At 36.8% G+C, this 22812-nt stretch overlaps 1 protein-coding gene across 3 annotated transcripts in view; it reads left to right on the top strand.

Annotated features, from left to right (window-relative positions):
• The first annotated feature begins 4489 nt into the window (after window positions 1-4489).
• Window positions 4490-22812, top strand: part of LOC149179881 (uncharacterized) — a 131235-nt gene continuing 112912 nt past the window's right edge. Inside the window, exons 1-2 of one of the 3 annotated variants that reach the window (XM_089415836.1) lie at window positions 4694-4832; window positions 4976-5109. Coding sequence is in view for 1 of the 3 variants with exons in the window: in XM_089415833.1 (XP_089271959.1) it covers window positions 4505-4832 (328 nt within the window). In the remaining 2 variants the exon portion in view is untranslated. Of the gene's footprint in view, window positions 4833-4975; window positions 5110-22812 lie in introns of all 3 variants that reach the window. The other 2 variants (XM_089415833.1, XM_089415835.1) reach the window with 2 other exon arrangements.

Raw genomic sequence — 22812 nt, 5'->3', positions numbered from 1 at the left:
GGGAGAAGCTAGATGAAAAAATTTGTCACTTCATTCCGTAAAAGCTTTTGGGAACCAAAATCCTACCAAAATGGGGAGGTATGATTTGGATTGGATCATTGTATGATTGGCCATTCATCTTGATGCTTTTATGGTGGAAAATTTTGAGGAATCAACTCACAAGACCATTTTTACCGATAGATCCCAATTTGGCAAATTGGGGTTTTAAACCTTTCAAAGGTAGTTTGAGGCATTTTCTGAAGCTTTTTTGGGTCCAAAAGGTCTTGCTAGTGCTATACCCCATGGCACTATTATATACTCAGAATGACAGAAGAAAAACCTCAAATGGAGTTCATATGCAAAAGTTATACCACTCGAAAGTTAACCTACTTATTTTGACCACATTAATTCAAGAGGATGTCATGTCAACCCCATTACTCATGGAAAGTGGGCTAGCAATGTGAACATGATGGAGAAGACTCTAGAAGGGTCAATAATGTGGCCCTAGTTAAGACTTGAAGGAGTAAAACTTAACCACTAGTAGACTATTAGGCTATGTTATAACCATGCCACTAAGAGGAAAACAGGGTTCCATTCTATTCAAGTGCATTTTGTTCTATATATGAGTAGAATAGCTAGGAGTGGATACAAAGAGAGCAAAGAAAGAGTTTGTGTTTTGTAGCAGCGCACGTGCCACAAGTCTCACTCCTTTGTACTTGCATCAATTTCCATTCAGAGAAAGAGAGAGCAGAGTAACCTCACCTTCTAGTTGGGTTTTCTCTCGTAAGGTTTTTCCAAAGCATATCTTTTGTCATTATGGTTTGTGAGTGTTTATACTTATTTTTTTCATGTATAAACTATTTATAGCTTTAGTATTGGTTGAATTACATCAATAGGTGTTTTTATGTTGGAAACAAGGAGTTATGCTAAACTGTCTTTTAATCACGAAATCATATCGTGCAGGTAAGATTGATATCGACATATTCTTCATCATGTCCAGTGAATGAAAGGCTGAGATATATGGATTTAATTCCCTTTCATTTATCAATATGAGAGTTTGTCATTGTTGAGGCTAATTACTAGTGATTAACAAGGTTACTGGGCATTTACCTCTTTCTATTACAAGCATACACAACATTTACGTGGATTTACCTCTTCAAAATACAAGCTAGCTATACATGGCACTTACCATATTTGCACCACGTGTTGGTTAGTGTTTCCTCTTAGTTATCTTATGTTTCAAACAACATAATCAACTCCTCACCACTCTAATAGACGATGATGGGCAATGGTGTTACGAATTATAATAGGAATTATTTCTTTTCCGTGATCTATCAGAAAACAAGCTTAGGAGACCTATTTTGAAGGCCTTCGTATAACTCAAAAACCTACTTTTGTCAAACTTGTTGAACAATGACGAGCCAAAGGGTTTTTAGTTGAATCATAGGCCTACAAAATCTAGAAACTCTCATATTCTAGGACAACTCTCCATGGGAACCCATTCCTACAAGCTTGGTAGAAGTCAAAAGCTCATTGTGTTGGACATTTGGGGCAACAATTTCATTAGGTTGAATCCATGAGGTCTCTGCATTGGATGATGTATCCTTTCTAACAACGAATTCACAGGAGAAATACCTCGGGCAATCATCGTTTACCAACTCTACGTTTATGATTTTTATGCTAGGGTAATCCCGGGCCTATGCCTACAAGGTTAACATGGGAGGTTAAGAGATCCTTACTAGCTCTACGTTTATGATTTTTATGCTAGGGTAATCCCCGGCCTGTGCCTACAAGGTTAACAGATCCTTACCATCTATATATTTATGATTTTGCATCACATTTCACACTACATGTATGCATTACATTTGGTGACAGGCTCCTTCACTCTCTTGTTGTCGTCACTTATCGATGTTCATCAACCACAAATAACTCTGTGAATTATGTAAATAGCTAAAAAATTAAAATAAAGGTGATGAAAGGAGTGAAGAGGATATTAGAAGATAAAGATAAGAATGAGATAATAATTAAAATGAAAGTGAGATGTGAGATGATATTGAGAATTTTTGCGCGAGTTCAACAACCCAATATGGGAGAATATGGGAGATATGTTGTCATGTAACAAATGAAATTAATGTAGACCACAATTAAAATTCTTCAATTTGCATCTCAATTTTATATGACTTTATATAGAGATATAAAATAACCAAAAGTAAAAAGCAATAATTTACCTTTTTCGTATGATGAAGAAAAGTATTTTCTTCACTACTTAATGTGAAGATGAGCAAAAATTATTAATTTACTTTTTACTACGAAGAAGAAATGTAATTTCTTCACTACTTAATATGGAGATGACATAAAATAGTATTATTCATATTACATGATGTGTAATTAATTCTATGTTTAGTTTACATGTGATATTTAAAACAAAACTATATTAATAACCAAAAAGATTTTATTGCCAACCATAAGTAAAATATTTCAATGTTCATATTAAATAACATAATTTTATATCTATTTTATATAGAGAAAAATAAAGTAATTTAAATGATTTTTTTTCTTATATTTTCCATTTCCATAGCTAGGAAGATGTGCAAGTTATTTTATTTCTAATATGGAGTTGATATATAAAATTTTAAAAATATCAAATAAGAAAGAAAAGTGTAAACTTAGGTTATAAATAGAATATTTTCAATAATTTTTTTAACATGAAACATATATATAGAGAGAAAGATTGAGAAAATTATTATTCCATTAATAACTGCTTTCTAATTCAATGAAAAATGTAACTTAAGTTATAAATAAATATTTCAATAAAAGATTTTAAGATGAAACATATAGAGAGAAAAATTGAGAGAGTTCTTATTCCATTAATTACTGCTTTCTAATTCAATGTATGAGAGATATTTCTAATTCTTTCAGTGCTTAATATGGATTTGATATGTAATATTTTAAAAAATATCGAGTCATGCTGTAGCATCCTCTCCTTAACAATCAAGCCCTGGCAGGGCATCCTTTTGAAACTCCACTACTTTCACATCTGGAGCAAACTCCACTACTTTCACATCTGGAGCAATCGTCCCTTTGGCTCTCCATATTAACTCGTAGAGGAACCAACGCTGCTCTGCATCACTATCCATCTGTTCCTATCCCAAATGACATCACTATCCATCTGTTCATTTGTTCCTATCTCAAATGACTTGAAAACAAGCCAGGAATAAAATTAATTAAATGTATGTTTACAGGGAAAAAATTGAGGGGGCGTGTATTTCCATGTCAACTATATATATTATACCAATTTAGATATTTCTTAACTCCGGATCTACCATGAGATGGATCACATTCCTTTTGACTATAAAAGATGTTTGCATCTCAAGAGATTTGATCCCTCGACCCTTGGTAGATTCAAAATTAAGTTGGATCTACGTTGATTCAATAAAATTAAAGATGAAAAAAATATTTTGAAATAAATTTCATATAATAAGTGTAAAGTTTTTAGACTCACTCCCCAACACAATATAGAAGAGGTGTTCTTATGTTGTGTAGACATTTTGAATTATCCTACACAACATGGAAGAGATGTTGATATGTTATGTAGACATTTTGAATTACTCAAATTACATTAAAAAAACAAAATAGAAAAAATAGAAAATTGTTAATTATAATTATAATTAATAATTAAATCAAGCCTAGATCCACTTTAGTTCTAAATTTATCAAATAACAATTCAATTTTAAATTTATCAAATACCAAAAAGAATCAAAGCTTTTGAGATGTAGATCTCTTTTAAAGTGAAAAAATTTTGCATCGATTCTAAACTATAAATATTAAATATAATTGTATAAGATGCCATAAAAAGACATATTATAGTAAACTTCATTAAGATAGAAATATAATATATCTTAGACCTCTAAATTAAGAAATGTTTATATTGCATCAGAAACAACGTACTCAGTTCACCATAGCCACCATCAAGTGGGCTGCCTCACCTGAGCTGTGTTTCATCTCTAAATTAGTTTCAAAGAAACTTAATACAAGAAAGAAAGAAAGAAATTATTTTAACATTGAGACAGATTGCTTCTTCATTTGCTTGATATACTCTAAGCTTGATGTATTCTACGACCCTTTTTTATGTTAACCTTCAAAATTTAGGTGTTAACCTGTAAAATTTTATAAATAAAAGAAAAATATATTCAGGCTTCCCGGTTTGGTAGCGTAGTATTCATCGAGTAGCTTTCATGGTTTGTTTCCTGTTATCTCTTGTAAACAACTTCACACGGAGTGTGCCTTCTCGAGTTTATTTCAAACATAAATCATTCAACCCAAATATCATTCCACTACATTGCTCGCTTGTCATGTGACACCAGAATGGGTAAAAGGGTTTAAGAGAGGTTTAAGTCCCACAACACCACCAACTTTGCCAATGTAATCTAGTTATCATGAAACGCCTAAATCTGTTCTTCTACCGGTCGGGTATCTCACATCTCCATTGTTTGTCATTTCCTGCCATTGACTTATAAATCCATGGATGACCTGCAATGCGAGTCCAAGGTATTCAGCAGCTTCACAGAGCAGCGGCAAAGAGGAGACGGGTGGAAGTGCCAGAGAAACAATCGGGTGGCATGGGGACGAAGGTCGTCATATAAGGGTTTCTGTGTGGTGGGATTTTGAGAACTGCTCTGTGCCTGTTGGGGTCAATGTACATAAGGTCTCTCCTCGTATAACAGCTGCTCTCAGAACCAGTGGAGTGAAGGGTCCCATCGCAATCTATGCTTATGGTGATGTCGTACAGTTATCTCGTTCTTCACAAGAGGCATTGGTTGCATCCGGGATACGCCTCAACCATGTTCCCAGAGGTACACATTTATATCCTTTCTACTTTTAATGAGATTTTAGTGGCGTCAGTTTATGTTTAGAATGTATTGTTGAATGAGAGGCGTCTGAGAAGTGTGTGCTAAACTGCCTTTGCATTTTATGTCTCAACGGTGACCCCCAACAGCAGTGGAAGCCCAAATATACACCTTAATGATCACACATACTTAATTTTTACAAAGGGGATAAGTTGTAGTAGGATTCTGTTGGAAATTATGCATTGCATTTGAGTGTGCAGATTCAGAGTACTGACTAAGAACGGTAACCTTCCACAAGTGTTTTTGTTCCTTTTATTGCATTAACCAGTAAATAAATTGTGCAATTAATCATCCCAATTGCAGAACTGTTCACGGAATCCATATTCCAAACCGACAGTAGAATTAATTTTTCGACTTCCTGTAGTCTCTCGACCTTCCCCATTTTGTGTCTTGTTCAGCTTCCATTCCTTGAACACCCACGTCCACAATTCCACAAGGCCAAATGAACTGACGCCTTGTGGACTTGCGGATCAAATACAAACTACAAGCCCCATCACTGTATCTGCAGATCTTGCTATGCCCACAAATGTGGTACCCACAACAGACAACTATAGGTCCAAAAATTGCAACTTTTAGTGTAAAATTGGAGGAGTTTTCAGATGAACATCTGCGCTTCCAGGTAACGGTGAAAATCATCAAATGTTGAGAGTGTATATAACTTTTGACTGCAACTCCAAATTGAGTGAGCCTTGTGGTATCATGGAGCAGTGCGATACGTACAAGCTTGTTTTGCAGTGCTTACAGGAAGGCCCCAAGTTGAAGCTGTGCGTACCACGAGCTTCCCACAAAATTGTGAATATTTAGACTGCACAATTTACAACAGTTTCTGGCATAATGAATTCCATTATAAAAACTTTCATAGAAATAAGCTGGTAAGATCTCTGCAATGTGGAAAATGTCTGTATTGGGCATTTGCTTATGTTATTGGTTATTTCCAAATCTATTGATATAAAGCGACCTGTGACAAGCTGAACTATCTAGGTAATTGAGACCATTTACCTGTATACAATTTGCCGTTGGTTTGGGGCTCATGTTCTGTATTAGAATGGCAGCAGACGCATTGGTATCAATCTGTTGACTATCGGTCAGCAAATGCTACCTACTAACAAGTAGATGAAAGCCACTCTTTATGCAAGTTCACTAAGTGTGGGCATGGGCTTGGAAAACATAGGATTGCAGGGGGAGTGCAACAAAATTTTTAGCAGGATTTGTAAGTCTAAGTTCCAGTGGATCGGTTATTCACACATTTTAGTCTCCTCTTCCCTTCAATGGTATGAGATTATTGTATAATTATCAAAATCAGCATCTAGTATTTTGAGAACTTCTTTGATGAGAGTTCCAATTCAAATGATTTGATTTGTACAAAAGGTATAGAAACTCCAGATCAAAAAAACCATTGGATGTTCAGCCTTCATCATCTTTTTAAGTTCTTTATTTTTTTATCCAGTCCATTAGGACTTTTTTTGTTTGTGTCTCAGTCCCATTTCATAAGGTTCCTGTTTGGGAGCCTGCCTGAGAGTGGTTGATCACTTTGTGTTTATGTTTACAATATACGGGTCATTGAATGGAATTAGGCATAGAAACTTATCGAATTCAATTTTGTTAATATCCAGTTAAAGTCTTACTCAATCTGACATACATTTTGTTTGTTGATATTCAGCAGTCTAGACTCTTAACAGACCTCTGCTGTGAGTTTTATATTGCATTTATAGACATAGATAAATGAAATCTAATTATTTTAATGTCCACCAACGACCAAAGCAGTAGGTCAATGGGATTAGAGAATTCAGCAAGTAATAATAGCAAACATAAGGAGTGCCAAGGATATTTCTTGCCTAAAAGATAGAAGATCAAATGACACAGTAATCAAACAGGAATGGAATTAGACTCAGAAATTAGATTGGGGGAGCCCTTGACAAAGCAATAAAGCAATACAACCACGGAGAGGAAGACTAAGAGAGTGCAAGTGCTATCACATCGGAGAGAGCAAATAAAGCAACCACGGGTGAAAATCAGTCTTTAGTCAGTGCCTGAAGTAGAGGAGGAGCTTGTATTTCGATCAATCATTCTAAAGTCATCAATACTGAGCTTGATAATTTCATCTGGAGAGTGGCCCAAACTAGGATTCATATTCATTGTACAAATGAGTATGGATACAAGATTCATATCCTTAATGATGGATGCCACTATCTAATTGTGTCATCAATTAAACATTATTTGACTTGATTTAATGCTTAATGATTCTCTTTATGGAGCAATAATAATCCTAATAAGTGCCCAATAACAGTAAAGTACCGGGGACTAACACAACCCTTAAAACGATACAGGAAACATTAAAATAATTTAGTATTTAGCACCCCCTTTAATGTTTAGTTTGTGTTTAATTACAGCCAACATATATCAAAACCTTTCAAAATTTTCTATGTTGAGTAATTTAATGAAAATATCCATTGCTTGTTCCTATGCCCTACATAAAACCAATTGGAATTCCTTATTCTGTACATTTTCCTTGGAAATAAATCCCCAGGAAACTCTCAGGCACTTCCTCTCATACTGAGAATGGTACCTAAGGTAAAGCAGGCGGCGTAGAATTAGTGCACCTAACCTTGTGGGAATTGAACCTGGGACCTACATAGTGTTCTAGATTACTGGCAATGTCCGGTAATAGTGGTACCAACTGATTAAGCTAATCCTCAGGGCTACCTTGTTCGATACTTGATATAGTGATGGTGTATTTCCATTTGCTTCATCCACATATAGAAGACTGGATTTTTAATCACTTCATCTCACTTTGATTGTTGCACAAAAAGGTGCTGGCCAGATATCAGATCTTCACATCGTGTAGTGTTCTTTGGAGCTAGACCGCTTTGCATGTTGTGCCAACAATTGCTTTGTATTCTACTTCTGTTGATGCAATTTCTATTGAAGAATACTTCAAAGTAAAGTCCCTAGACTTGGAATGGGCAAAAACTCAACAATGCAAAAGAACCAAGAGTTTTAATCAGATTGGAGAGAGGAAAAATTGAGAAAAACACAAAAGAGTACAAAAATATAGATGCTTTGATGAAAAAACATTTTTCATTGATAGTCAATAAATGCATGTCCATAGAATGCACAATATCAATAGATGTCCAAAATTTAAACGATTATTGGGTATCTTTATTATTTTTCAAACCATGGTAAGCATACTTTGCTTTCAGAGAATTATCCTAAAACCCTAGTTAACTTTGAAGCTTGAAACCTATCAAAACAACAATATCTGTATATTAGCATTTAGAAACACATACTGCATAAAAATATAACAGAAAGTACACATATTTGACTCTCAATCACATCTATTTTCTATCAAATACGAAAAATAAGAAAATACACTGCGATTGTTTAAAGCCAAAACTAGCTAACCAACACAGTGCCTTTACAAAATAGGAAGATGATGGTAGATATACTGTATCTAGTCATATGCATGAAGCACTCAAGTTGACTCAGTCAAACTCTAACCCTAGTCTAATCACCCAGTGCATCCTACCTGCACGGATAACTACAATACAGTGACAGAGGTATGGTGATACAAGACACTGAGTTAATTTGGATAACTCAAGTACCTATCGAGAGAGAGAGAGAGATCAGATGATGATGCTGATGATGTCAAAGACTCTTGAGTTTGAAGGTTGAGGGCGAGGAAGTTGAACAGGGCACTGGCTAGTTTTCGGAATTCTCTGGAACCATTGGGGGGTCTGGTTGTATAATCCTGGGGGGATGTACAAGCGAGGGATACTCCTAGGCTCTAGCATCCAAGTTCAAAAGAAGGAAACTTCAAATGGATCTTTGGCTTTTCCTTTGGGTCTGGAAAAAAAATTGATGGGCAGGAGGTGTTCTACTCTGAATCCGTTTGGACTTGATCTCTCTAACATTCTGAGAATTTGTGCCTTGATGCAAGGATCGGTACTGCTGAACCAGTCTTGATAAATATCAGTTGGTCTTCCAGAGGGGGAGGCTGAGGAGAAACCTGGGGTCTCACCATTTTGTTATCTGCTGCACTTTGGATCTCTGCCTGCCGTTTGTTGCTCCTATTTGACAGATCAATAGGGAAGTAGGAAGTGATTGGTCTAGTCATCCTCATTCCTAGGATGGGGCATGGTGTGCAAGATCTGAGATCCATGGCAGAAGATCTTCCTGATGAAGAGGGCTAAGCATCTCTGGTCCTGGTACTGAAAGAAAGTAGAGGGAGCTCTCTGAATCTCTATAGAGGTGGTGATAGCGTCCTCTCATCTCATAGTATAGGGGACACTGAAAGATAAGGTACATCTCTGTCTCTGGCTCTTGAAGGTGACACACCTGGTAGATCCTATCAGATCTCCTTCAACAAACTATGTCCTCTACCTAAATTGAAACCTTACCATGCAACAGCACATTGATTAATTTGAGATCTACGCCCTTCTAATAAGGGATCATGCATGCAGAATTGAAGAAAATTGAATCTGAACTACAAACTAAATTAGAGAAAGTTGAACTAAAGTAAAACTTGAATTGCTAAATCTGAAACAACATGCAAATTAGAATTTATTGAATGTGAGTAAAATTGGGAATATACTTAGATAGGTGCATGCACCCAATACTTTCCTACTTATTGAGTCTCCCTCACATGCTACTGTGCACAAGATCCAAGACAAATTGCTGCTCTTACTACTGCTATACTGACCTGCAATAAGCGCTGCTGCTGTACTTGTTGACTGAGTGCATCCTAACACTATGGAGAAGACTGTTGGAGTTAAACAAGGTAAAAATCTAATACAACCTCTGAGTGAGGAAAGTGTCCTCAATCAAACAAAGTCTTTCCCTGAGCATCTTGAACTGCTCCTTTTCCAGTGGCTTAGTCACGATATTTGGAACCCGTTAATCTGTCTGAACATACTCTAAAGCTGTTGCTTCCTTCTGTTAAATTTGGACAACTAGGTCCAAACTCCATGTTCTGATGCTCAGATTAAGAGGCTAATATTTTTGTTGGATTCCTCTTTCTGAGAGGTGTAAAATCCATATAAAAATAGTCTTAATCCGATGAGCAGAACTTATATTTTGAATTTATTATTCTTAATAAATTATATGTGCAAAGGTCAGCCAGTTTTGTAATGTAGGCTCACATGCCCAACAGATGTGTCACACACCCTCATTGATGGATATATATATACAGGAAAAGTTGGAGAGAATTTATTCACAACACAACTCACATCTTCCTCTCTCATCCTAAAAAGTACGAGCTACCTGGAGGACGAATTTCAGCCACACGTGGGAAGGACGAAGAGGATTTTTCTGCTGCTAGGGTTTCTGCTGCTAGGGTTTTGCAGAAGTTTGACCAGCGTTGACTTTGGTCAACGCTTGGTCCAATCAAGCTGAAAACTTGTGGGAGGTTCGATTTTTGAAGGCCATACTACCTGGCACAAAAAATCGAGGTCAAAGGGTTGACCGTTTTGCTGCTGCGTTGACTTTTAGCTTGCTGCTCCTGCGTTGGTTTTTCAGGACAGCGTTGACTTTTGTAGAACTGACTTGGGTTGACTCATCTACTGGTTGGAGGGTTGTTGTGACACATGCTGGGCTGGCTGACCAAAGGAGACTTTGCTGGTTGAAGCATCCTGTTGACCGCCGAAACAAACAAATACATTTTTCTTGTTTCTGATTTGTCTTCTGTAAGATCTGCTTATATGTTCTATTTGCATTTTGCTTATCTACTTGTATGATTGCTGTGAGAAAAGTGAAATTGCTCTTAGCATAGAACATCTACAAAACTTTACACCTTCTAAACTCTATCTTGGAGAAAATGGTACTTGACATCGGTGTGTTTGGACTAGTCATGGAGTATTGGATTCTCAAAGAGTGATACGATTTCGATTGTCATAGTGGACCTTAGGATGCTCCAACATCTCATCTATTAGCTCTACTATGATACTATCAACTTGTGGATTCAAGTAGCTTCACAACTAGCAATGTTGGTTGACATGTACTTAGCCGAATCTGACTCAATGCCACTGATTCTTACCACCTGCTGAACCAATATATCACTCCTAATCTCAAACTGAAGCAACAGCCTGTAATACTCCTGTCACTAGCATCATCTACCCAGTTAAAATCAACAAACCCATGCAACATCAACTTACCATCCTCACAATCTTGGAGCAAATGTTTTGCAATGACCTATTGAATCTGCCTCTACTCAACCGCATACTAGCTCAAGGAGTTCATTGAAAAACATATATCAGGTTTGGAATTCAATCAAATTATAGATATATCAAAGAACCAATCAACTGTTTATACATTAGAGGATCTACTGAATCTGAATCCAAATAAGCATGCAACTTCAGATTTGGTACCATAGGAGTGGCTAAAGGTTTATAGTCTCGGAAACCTCTTTAGAATCTCAACTGCATACTTATCTTGTCCAAGGAACACCTCACCTGGACCTTTTTGTGCCTCTAGACGCAAGAAATAGTGCATCAATCCAATTTCCTTCACCTCGAACTCATGTGCCAACTCTGCCCTGCACCTTGCTATGATCTTCTTAGAACTCCCTATGTTATCAGGTCATCTACACACATGACACAAACAAGCAGATCAGATCTATCAAAGAAATAACAAATAATTGGATTTGCAGAAGTTTTGGCGTGTAGCAATCTCTAGATTCTGAATTTTAATTCAAATTCAGAAATTCAACCCCTCAATGGAGGTTTTGAGTACTTAATTAATCCTTGTGAATTTTCAACCTTAGTGCTGCCTTTTTGTTTTTTATTTTTTATTTTTTATTTTCTTTATTTTTTTAATTACGGAAGGGAACATCATGAAATACACTTCCTTTCAGTCCAAATCAGTAAGCAACTCAAGAGAAACAATACCAAACAAATGTGCTTCAATGCCAACAAATTATAGCCCTTACGGCACACTTATCCAAGCATATACCAGCTCTGAAAATCACTTTATTACAACAGATTTTACAGCAGAAAATGTGTTCTCTTAACTTCAAGTTATATGTTAAATCACTTAAGAATTCCAGCCATGTTACGCCAAATCAAAATTAACAAGAAGTTCTGGAATTTAACCAATCAAAAAGACAGTGCAAGCTGAAATTCAAATTTGCAATTACAAATTTTGGACAGCTGAAAACTTCATATTTATATATATATATATATAAGAAATAATGTACTATATACATACCACAACTTTTATCATAAAGCTGGTACAATCTGATATAATTGCCAACCAAAAACTGATGCTAAAGACATAATAGTCCTGGTAGAAGTATACTTTACAACTGGAGCAAAAATCTCCTCACAGTCAATTCCCTCTCTGAGAAAATCCTTCCTACAAATCGAGCCTTGTACTTCTCTTTGCCACAATCAGCTACATGCTTCACCTTGTACAACCACCAAGAATCAACAATTGATTTTCCTTCTGGTCTAGGCACAATCTTCCACACATCATTCTTCACGATGGAATTGTACTCCACCATGGCACCTTGCCATATTTGTTCACTTGCTACCTTCTCATAATTGGAAGGTTCTTCTTAAATGATGGAAGGCATCAATGAAACATAACTGGGAAATTTCTTTGAAGGATGAGTTGCTCGAAAAGAAGTCTTTGGAGCATCAACTTGCTGCTCTCCTGCAATGTATCAGTAAGTCACCTTGGCTTCCTAGCTGTCTTAGAAGGTAAAAATGTCTCTCTACTTGTATTAGAACCATCCCAATCTAAATTTGTACTTGTTGACTTTTGTGAATCAGCAATTGGGAAAACAACTATTTCTACCTCCTCAACATCTGGTAGAAGTCCTTGTAACCTTTAATACCATGTATGTTCATCAACCTTCTCGTCTCTACTCACTACTCTCTTCCTCTGAGATGGAACTTATACCTTGTAAGCTTAGAGGGCCCACTGTAGCCAACTAGAATACCCTTCAAACTAGAGGGTCCAAGCTGTGTCCTCTTCTACTTTGGAACATCAATGTAAACAAGACTTCCAAACACATTAACATGAGAAACACCAGGTTTCTCCTCTATGAAAGCTTCTTTTGGAGTTTTGTCCTTCAACATTTTATCAGGACACTTGTTCAGTATGTTGATTGTTGTACGACATGTTTTTGCCTAGAGAAACATAGGTAGATCGAAGTTGTGAACCATAGAATTAGCAGTCTTTAGAATGGATTTGTTCTTTCTCTTTGCAACCCCATTATGCTATGAACTATTAGGCATTGTAAACTCCTTCTTGATCCTTCTACAAAAGGAAACAAGACCATTGGAGGTATACTCCACTTGATTGTTTGATTTTGGTACCTTGGTTTTCCTACTCGTTTGGTTCTCGATAAGAGCTTTGAATTCTTAGAACTTGTTGAAGATGTCATCCTTGTTTTTCATAAAATATGCCCTAGTTTTCCTAGAAGAATCATTAAGAAAAGCATTATATTGAAGAGTTCTTGTCTATGAAGTTGATGACACAGGTTCACAAAAATATGAATGATTTAGATCAAGAGTTCATCTTGTTATGTGCTCATTGCTTGGGAAAGTAGCGTTGTCATGCTTGCTAAGTGCACATCCCTTGCATACTCCTTGCCTTTCCACCTTGAAGTCAGTGAATCCAATCACCATATTTTTTATAGAGACAAAGATCCATAGTTGAAGTGATCCAATCTTTTGTGCCAAAGCTCATACAGACAGTCACTACTAGTCAACAAAGCTTTCCACTTTAGTATAATTGATAAAGTCTACCCTCTCTAACTCCTTTAGCCAAAACTTGACTAGGATCAGGGATATGACTTTAGATGATCACTCCACGATCATGAAACTCAACCTTGCACTTCAAATCTATTAAACAAGAAACTGGAAGCAGCTTTTTAGTCATTCCAGGTGCTTACAATACCTCACGTGGTTCCCACTAGCATGCAAAATGAGATGAAACCAGAATCACTGGGCACTTGCCATCATCACCAAACTCAACCTTCATACCAATGTCTTGTTCCTCTAACTTAAAGAAAATTTGATTTGTCTGCTGTCATATGTCTTGAGGCTCCACTATTAACATAACACCCAACTCTTGAAACTGTATTTGTGGGAAGTCATGATGCCATGGCAAATGTTGTATCAAGCTTGGTAGTCAACTTGTCCACACTTGAAGTTTTTGTGGTTCCTACGATTGTTTTTGCTGCTGCTGTTGCTTACCCATCCCCTTTTTCTTAGGTTACTGAGAAGCATAGTGGATATGCTTGTTGCACTTGAAGCACTTGATATAAACCAAATCCTTCTTCTGTTGGTTAGAAAACCCTGAGTCTTCCTTGTTCTTTTGACCCTTTCAGGATCTTTCTTTCTTTCCTCCTCTCCTCACCTTTTCGATGAGGGCTAGGTCTGGTCCATCCTCATAGTTGGTTGGAATCATCTCCAATCTATTTTCCTCCTTGACAAATGCATCCCACAAGCTTTTGAATGAGGGCAGCTTCTTGCAAGCATAATATACATTGTATGAAACGATGCCAAGATGGGCCAAAGCCGTTTAGACTGGCTCAAACTAGCTCATTTTCTTTTATCTTATCACCAATTGCAGATTGTTGGTCTCTCAACTCTGTGATCTTCAGTAGATAGTTGGCTACTGGTTGATGCTGGTATTGGATATTTTGTTCTTCAAGAGCATTTTCCTAGACATGTTCTTACTCTAGTACAAGGTGATGAGTGAAATATGAATTTCCCTAGCTATCTTCTTCTTTGTGATGTGAGGGATTAAATGATCCTTCATTGACTCCAGAATGAGTCATTTCACTTTGACCAATTTCGTATCGTGCTCAACCAATTTCATGGGATCTGTAAGAAGTGCGACCTCCTCCTCCACATGGTACCATGGTTAAACCTCTTCCAAGAGATTTTGTAGGCTGCACTCCCATGGAACAATGTTGGAAGCACCCGCCGACATGTGACAATCTTAGAGATAGCGACTGGTCATGATTGCAACTCTCAAAACAAAAATGAAAACAAAGCAACGATTAAGATCAAACACAACCTTGCAATTATTGAAGGATCCTAGGCATCTCACCTCTTAACCCTTCTTAGGTCTCGATTTGGTTCATTTACTGAAGCATACATTCCACTCCCGAAACCCTTTGACAACTCTATCTCACTAGTTGCAGTTCTATCCATGCGCTGATGCTTGGAAACCTTTAGCAAAACCACTCTAATACCATGTTGTTTTTCAAACCATGGTAAGCAGATTTGGCACTCAAAGAATAATCCTAAAGACCTTGGTTAGTTTAAATCTTGAAACCTTTGAAAACAACAATTTTCAAATATTGGAATCTACAAGCAAATAATAACAAGTACACAAATCTGAATTCTCAAATTTCAATCACATCTATTTTGCATTGAATACAAAAAACAAGAAGATACTCTGCAATAGTTCAAACCAAATCTTGCCAAGCAACATAATGGTGCACCTTGCATCTCCTTCATAGAATAGGATGACAAGGGAAGATTCAATGTATTTGTTCACATGCATGAAGTGCTCAAGGTGACTTAGTCAAACCCTAACGCTGGTCTAATCGCCTAGTGAGCGCTAGTTGCATGGATAAGTGTGCCAGGTATGTGTGTCTGAATTGGAAGACGAACTAGAGCATGCAAGCATGCATCCCTTTCCTTGGCAACTATGTCCTCTACCTAAACTGGAACCTTATCATGCAAGAGCACTCTAGTTAATGAGGAATCTATGCCCTCCAAATAATAAGTCATGCATGCAGAACTGAGTAACGCTGAATCCGCACTAGAAACTAAGTTGAACTGAAGTAACATTGGGATTGCTAAATTTGAAACAACATGCAAACTGGAATTAATTGAAGGTGGAAAAACTGAAAATATACAATGATAGGCACATGCATGTTGAAAGCATGCATGCACCCTCTACTCTCCTACATAACTGCACCTCCCTCAAACACTAGTGTGCACCAGAACCAAGACAAACTGCAGTTGTATGGATCTGCAATAAGTGAACCTTTAATGCTGCTGTTCATATCTGTTGCTATACCTACCCATTCAGTGCGCCCTTGTGTTGTGAAGTAAATTATTGGATCTAAACAAGGTAAAAATCCAACAATCTCATATATTGTAGTAGTCCAAAAATGATCAAAACCAAGGACTGCAAGCATCCATTTATAAAAGTTAACTAAATACTAATATTAAATTGTAAAGGAAATCTAAGAAGCGACTTCTCTTATGTATGAGGTTGCTTGACTCTCATGGTTCTCCATGTCTTCAAGGTGAAAAAGAGGAGTTTTCTGATAAAAGCTAGTCCAATCTAGGATCTAGCTCTTCTAGGTTAATCACTGCATCATTCAGACCTGTTATCATTATGAAACATTGACACGGGAACTCTACTAATTAAACTTTAAAATTTAAATCAAACCTTCAAATTGAAAAATTAGATAAGTTAAGCCAACTCTCGCATATCTCACCTTGTGTTTACATGTTGTGGAATAGAAGATTGTAATAGACATTCAAGGCCATTGAAGTGGCTTTCACATTAATTGGTTGCACATCTTGGAATGTATTTTCTCTAAAATGCTCCAAATGTGCTTGCAACCTAAAGCACAGTGGGTCTGATTTAAGATTCAAGTGGAAAATCTCTAAAGATCTAGCATATCACTGCCAAAGTTTCACCACCAAAGAGCTAGCAAGTGGCTGGGGTTCAAGAGTGAAGGCCAAAGATGATACAAAGATAACAAAATTTAATAAACCAAACAAAATAGGGTCATTTTATTGAATTGATCAAGCCTTCAAGGGTACTTGGTAAGATAATCTTCTTTTTGAGCTTTGCACTGGCATAGGCAAACAATATTGCGTGCCCAATCATCCTATAGCTGACCAAGGACACAACTTTGGCTTTTTTGATCAACGAAGCACCTTTTGGTGCATGTCATAAGCTCTCTACCAACCTCCCTGTCCTTATTAAATATGGTCTTATCATAAAATATATGTGGTTTATAATGTACCCAACAACATTTAAGTGGGGATGTGCCTATTTTAGTGCTCATCAGTAATATTCCAAAGAGGCATATATTTAGCGTCCTCATTTTGATACCTTCTTTTGATGGCCTCCTTGGCAAGATTCATTGCCTTGCTAATGTAACTCATAGTGTGTTTGTCACCATCAACCATTTTTGAATTTCGAAGTCAATTGTCAAACATTTGAATTTCAAAATAAATGAAATTTGAAAATGAAATGAATTTTGACTTTGAACCAACGTTGCACGAAACGGGGAAACGGGTACGAGTTTCCGAAACGGGAAGCGATACGAAACGCGACCTCCCCAAATTTTGGAAACGGGGAAACGCGAATATATATATATATATATATATATATATATATATATATATTAGGACATTTAAGAAATATGTGCAATCATAAAGCATATATGATACATTCTAATTTATTACATTATGATAAAACTGTCAATTGTCAATGCATAAACTATAAGTATCTAAATTTGCATCACATTTACTCATGAATAATCACATAATGAAAATAGAAATATCCAAAATCAGCCACGAGAAATTTCTAATTTCTTGTCTCGTGCTTGATTGGGAGTCTCCTCCTACATAGTCGAACGACCTTAATGCTCTTGATTAAATACAAGTTTCATACCCTAGTACCCTACATTCTCTTGATTATTGGGAGTCTCCCTTGCATGGAGGGCTTGGTTCTCTTGATTAAATACAAGTTCCATACCCTAGTACATGATAAAATCCAATGGAAACATTGCAATCCCCCCAATCCTGAAATCCTGAAAAATAGATAAGTCTGCTAGATTTTGAGTGAGATCTAAAATTCTACTTTCTCCATATGAAATCCAATGAGGGCGAAACCACTCTCAAACATCCTGAGTCATTTCATGGTAATGTTAAAAATTTAAGTAAAAGGATGAAAATGAAAAATAAAGGAGAATATCACTTTTACTTTAAGAATTTAACATTACCATGAATTGCATATCAACACTAGGGCAAAAGTTCACTTTTATAACTTTAGACAGGCATCTGGAAGCAACTAGAAGTCACTAGGCTAACGTAACAATAGATTAGAAAACAAATAAAAAATAAAATTAAAAAATAAAACATAAGTAAATGCTGAAACGTGGGTCGTACGGCCCTGAAACGCGTTTCAGGGCCGTACCATACGCGTTTCAGCGTTTCGTACCCGTTTCCATACGGAAACGCCCTTCTGCCCCACGTTTCCTGCAACATAGCTTTGAACGTTGAAAATGTTTAAGTCCCAACAATAATCTCTTTGCCATATTTCTACAAACCTTCATTAAATACAAGATAAATGATTTTAATACATTCGACAATTTTCCTATGTTTAGATGCCACTTACTTAGGTTTGTAATAAATATAACAATACAAAAATGTTATAATAATAATCATCATCATCATTAGGTTAATGAAAGGTCAAAGGAAACACTCCTCTACATTCATGAGGCTCATTGTAAGAATGATCAATATAACAAATGATCATTATTCAATATTCTAATTTACAAGTGTAGAAATATTTTGCCAATCTCAGTGATAGACATAAATTTTTTATTCCATTTGGTATCAGAGCCAACCTTTTGGCCAACTGTGGGTTAGTATTGTTGATTTTCAAGGATCTCCTAATCTGATAATTACTTCTTATGATTTCTTATATTGATCTTTCTTGCATTCACATTCATCATAAAGAAATTACACAAAAGATCTCAATAGTAGAAACAAAATGCCAGTAGGATCATAAAGAGACAACCAAACAAGAGACACAAATATTTTATCTTAGGAAAACTCACATGGGAGAAAAAGCCAACAACCTTTTCCTTAGAGAAGTTATTCAGTTCAATAGAGATACATCTAATTCTTCAAGTCAAACATAAAGACAAACTGACTTGTGACACAACCCTGGTCACACCTGGTCAAATTGCCCTCTAGACAAGTCAATCTGCTGCCCAAACAATTCGTCCTAGTCTAATCTGCTAGGGCCGAAATTTGGTCTACTTTTGCACCTAAAAATATTGGTCGTGCTGCTTAAGTATGCCCATAAACTCTTCTTCACATATGTCCTCACTCTGCCTCAGATTCATCCTATACTCTGCCTTAGATCCATCCTATAATCTACCTCAGATCTGTCCTTTTCTCTCTGTCTTAGATGGTGATCCAAATTGTCTTTTGAGGAGGAGGTCGAAGCCTTTCTATAGTCTTCTATGAGGCTAAATGGGTGTCTCTTTAACTGGGGCTGACTTGACTTGAAGGAGGGCCGACCTTACACTTGGAGGCAAAAAAATTCAATATTTGAAAATTCGAAATTCCCTCCTTTTGAAGCTGACATGAAGAACATGTCTTACATATATTTGGAGGGCTAAAATATCAATTATGAAGACTGACCTTAGCTACAAAAATTCACCACTAGGGAGGTATTCATAATGACTATCCAGATGTTCTCTTGTTGAAAAATTTCACTAAGAAAAGGTTAAAACAACTCATCATAAACATCAACTTCATCTGATTACCATAATCCTGGTCAACAAGTTTGACCTATGGTAAAATCTACAACATCAACTAGGTACCATAATTCTGGTTAGCATCTGTAACCCATGGTATATCATTAGCTTCAACTAGTCACCATGATTTTGGTCGACGCCTTTGACCCATGGTATATAGACTAGTCCTAGTTTACCATCATCTTGGTCAATCTCTTTGACCCATGGTGAAACCCTAGGGACACACTCAATCCATTTAAGTAATCCTCCTCCCAAATCCAAAGGCATCATTTTAGGCCATGATGCTAAATGGGCTCACTCAACCTATCTAGAGAGTAATCTTGACGCTGATGCTAAAAGGCACCCACCCAATTCTATGGTTGAGTAATTCTGGGCCTCTAGGACCATTCTTCCTAATTTTGGTCAACATACTTCACCTAGGAAGAATGATTGTCCTCTGCTGGACCATTCTCCCTAATCTTGGTCAACATACTTGACCTAGGGAGAATGATTGTCCCTGATGCTGTCACATCAACACTTTGGACCATTCTCCCTAATCCTGGTCAACTTGACCTAGGGAGAATGACTATCCTTGATGCTGCAATTTCATCACTCCCTCTTGCTGAGAGAGACATGCTCAATCACTCCAATCTTGTCCTCAAAGTATATAGACTTCATCCCAGGACAAAGGTTTTGTCAACAATCTGCTTGACTGTAGAATAGTACTGGAGCCACACTGCTTCCTTCTGTACCATGTCTTGGTACTAGATCTCACTGTGCTTTGACCTGTCATCATGGTTGTCACCTGCACTTGATCAAAAAATCCTGCAAGTAGTTTCTGAAGCCATATTGCTTCTCAACTCACCAACCAAGCTGCAATAAACTCGGTCTCTGTAGTATTGAGTGCGATAGATGTTTGCTTCTTGCTCATCCAAGAAATCATAATGAAGCTCAAATTGAAGCAATATCTTGATGAACTCTTACTTTCTTTTGCACTCACTGCCCTATCAAAATTTGTGTATCCCTTTAACTCTACTTCATCACTCGATCTATGTCCAAATGTACCATGTAGGTACTTCAATACATGCTGAGTTGCATATCTTGGCTCAACCATAAATTGACCGAATTCCTTTGCTGGAGCCATCATCATCACTGCTTTCTGGTCACCCTAATTGGGTGCTCACTCTAAAATAGATCGTACTGTGGCAACCCTGGTTGCTTCCTCTGCCACTGTTGCTATCTAGTCATTGAAGCGCATCAACTATCAAGTCCGACGATCAAGATCCTTTCTTTCGAATCCAGAGGTCAACTCCCCCCGTCACTGAAGAGGGCTTGACCACTTCCTCTATCACGTGAGTCCTTGTGACAATTGTTAGTAACAAGTCATGTGATAACAAAATCAATCTTGATCCATTAATCTAAGAATACCAAATCTGAGGAGCATGTACAAAGCCTTCTTTTGTTTGTAAGCAAGAGACTCCTTTATGTACCTCAAAACCCTGAGGTAGCTCTATGTACACTTCTTCTTCAATTACTTTATCAAAGAAAAACAATATTTACATCCATCTGATGTAACCTTCAACAGAAACCATAGGGACAATAATTCTAATAGAAGTGTACCTGACAATTGAAGTAAGTCTTCTCCCTCTTACTAGGAGAAGCCTCTTGCCATGGGTCTCGCTTTTATGCTGACATCTGCTGCATGCTAGATCTTGTAGATTTACTTGGAAGTCACCACAGACTTCTCTTCAGGTCTTCAGCACACTTCCCTTCATCATGACATCCTTTGAACTTGCTAACTTGTCTGCTCCCTCTGAACTGGACACTCTTCTGGTCATCTGGCATGAATCTTGATGTCTTTGATCCATTTCTTCCTCTTGAACACAAATCACTCAAGCTGAGTTTGTGTCCTGGGAGAATCCTCTTGCCATAGATTTATTCCATTTTCAACCATACGACTTGTACTTTGCACATCAATGTGCAAATTTTATACAACAGAACTACCATCTCAAATGTACAAGTCTAAAAATTTTACTTTGTGGACTTTTTTGGACAACCATCATCAGAATCCAGCTATGTAATTGTTGGTGAAATTGCAATTTTTCTTCGGTTAAATTACATTTTCGAGTGCGTAAATGGATTCAGCACCTTGGAAAAATCCCTATTACACCCGGATTGTGCAATCTCAACAATGGATATATGCAATTCCATCGATTGCTCTAAATTTCTGACTGGGTTTTGGGCAAACTGGTCGGAAAAATGTGCCTGGATAAAGTCCAAAATGTAGAATGTTTAGACTGTTATATCTCAAATTAATATCTGCGCACAAAAAGAAGTTATTGTACAGCTGTCATAGCAATTCTGTACAGCCACCACAACAAATTCCATACAGCTACCACAATAAATGCAGTTCATATGATGCTGCCATTGTTTTCTGCCTTTCTGCCATACATTTGTATCGTCATACATCCAACAATGGACAAAATTCCATGTACATTGCTGTCCTTCCTCTGGAAAAATCAATATGCTATATTCTAGCATCCATACCTCCCGTTGCTCTTCTCCTTCTTTATACATCCATATACATTTTCATTTCCAGCTGCATTTATTCCAATGTTTTATCCCCACGTGATTTCACTGATCAACTTTATCAATATGTACACGTTAAGGTCGCATCCCTTTATTGTTCTATTTTGATTTTTAATTTTTTAAACTTTGGAAAAGGTATAATTAAAATAAATTGATTTCATAACTTTATATGCATAATATATAAAATTAAAGATAATGTGGGTTCCTCAAGGAGGACAAATGCCAAAATGGCATTAGAAACCTACAACTAGATGTTCACGTTTATGACGATAAGCCATTTATGCCACATAACTTATGAATAAAATTGAGAAGTTGTAAAAAGATCTAGGAGGCAAAATTGATAAATTAATAGAAGATACACCAAAGATATCAGGTGACGGAATTGACAAGTCAATAGAAGATTAAGAAAGTTGATTGCTAGAATTAACAAAGAAGGAAAAAAATGGCATTCTCTAAACATGCTAGGTTTTGGAGTTTTTGGCCGGAATCCGACGATTTTTTTTTGTCTAAATCTTAATTTTTGTTGTTTAAAATGGGTTTTTGACTACATATATGGATTCAACTCTCTAAAAAACCCCTGGGGCACTCGGATTGTGGAGAGTTTACAACTTAAACTTGTGATTCCAGGAAATACCTGCTGGATTTTGGACAAATTAGATTGGAAAATATGCTGGAAAACCCTCCAAAACATGGAAGAGATAAACTACAGTGGAATTTTTTTTCACAGAAGTGGTAGGTGATGGATTCTGGAACATCGATATGAAGACAAGTCAATACACTATTTGAAAATAGTGGAGGAAAATGAAGTAGGAAATTTGAACC

The sequence above is a fragment of the Pinus tabuliformis genome, chromosome 3_2, assembly GCF_031772625.1.
Source record: "Pinus tabuliformis cultivar Carrire ecotype Pingquan chromosome 3_2, CPIR1, whole genome shotgun sequence".
In the NCBI taxonomy this organism is placed as follows: domain Eukaryota; kingdom Viridiplantae; phylum Streptophyta; class Pinopsida; order Pinales; family Pinaceae; genus Pinus; species Pinus tabuliformis.
This window is presented reverse-complemented; position numbering and strand designations above follow the sequence as displayed.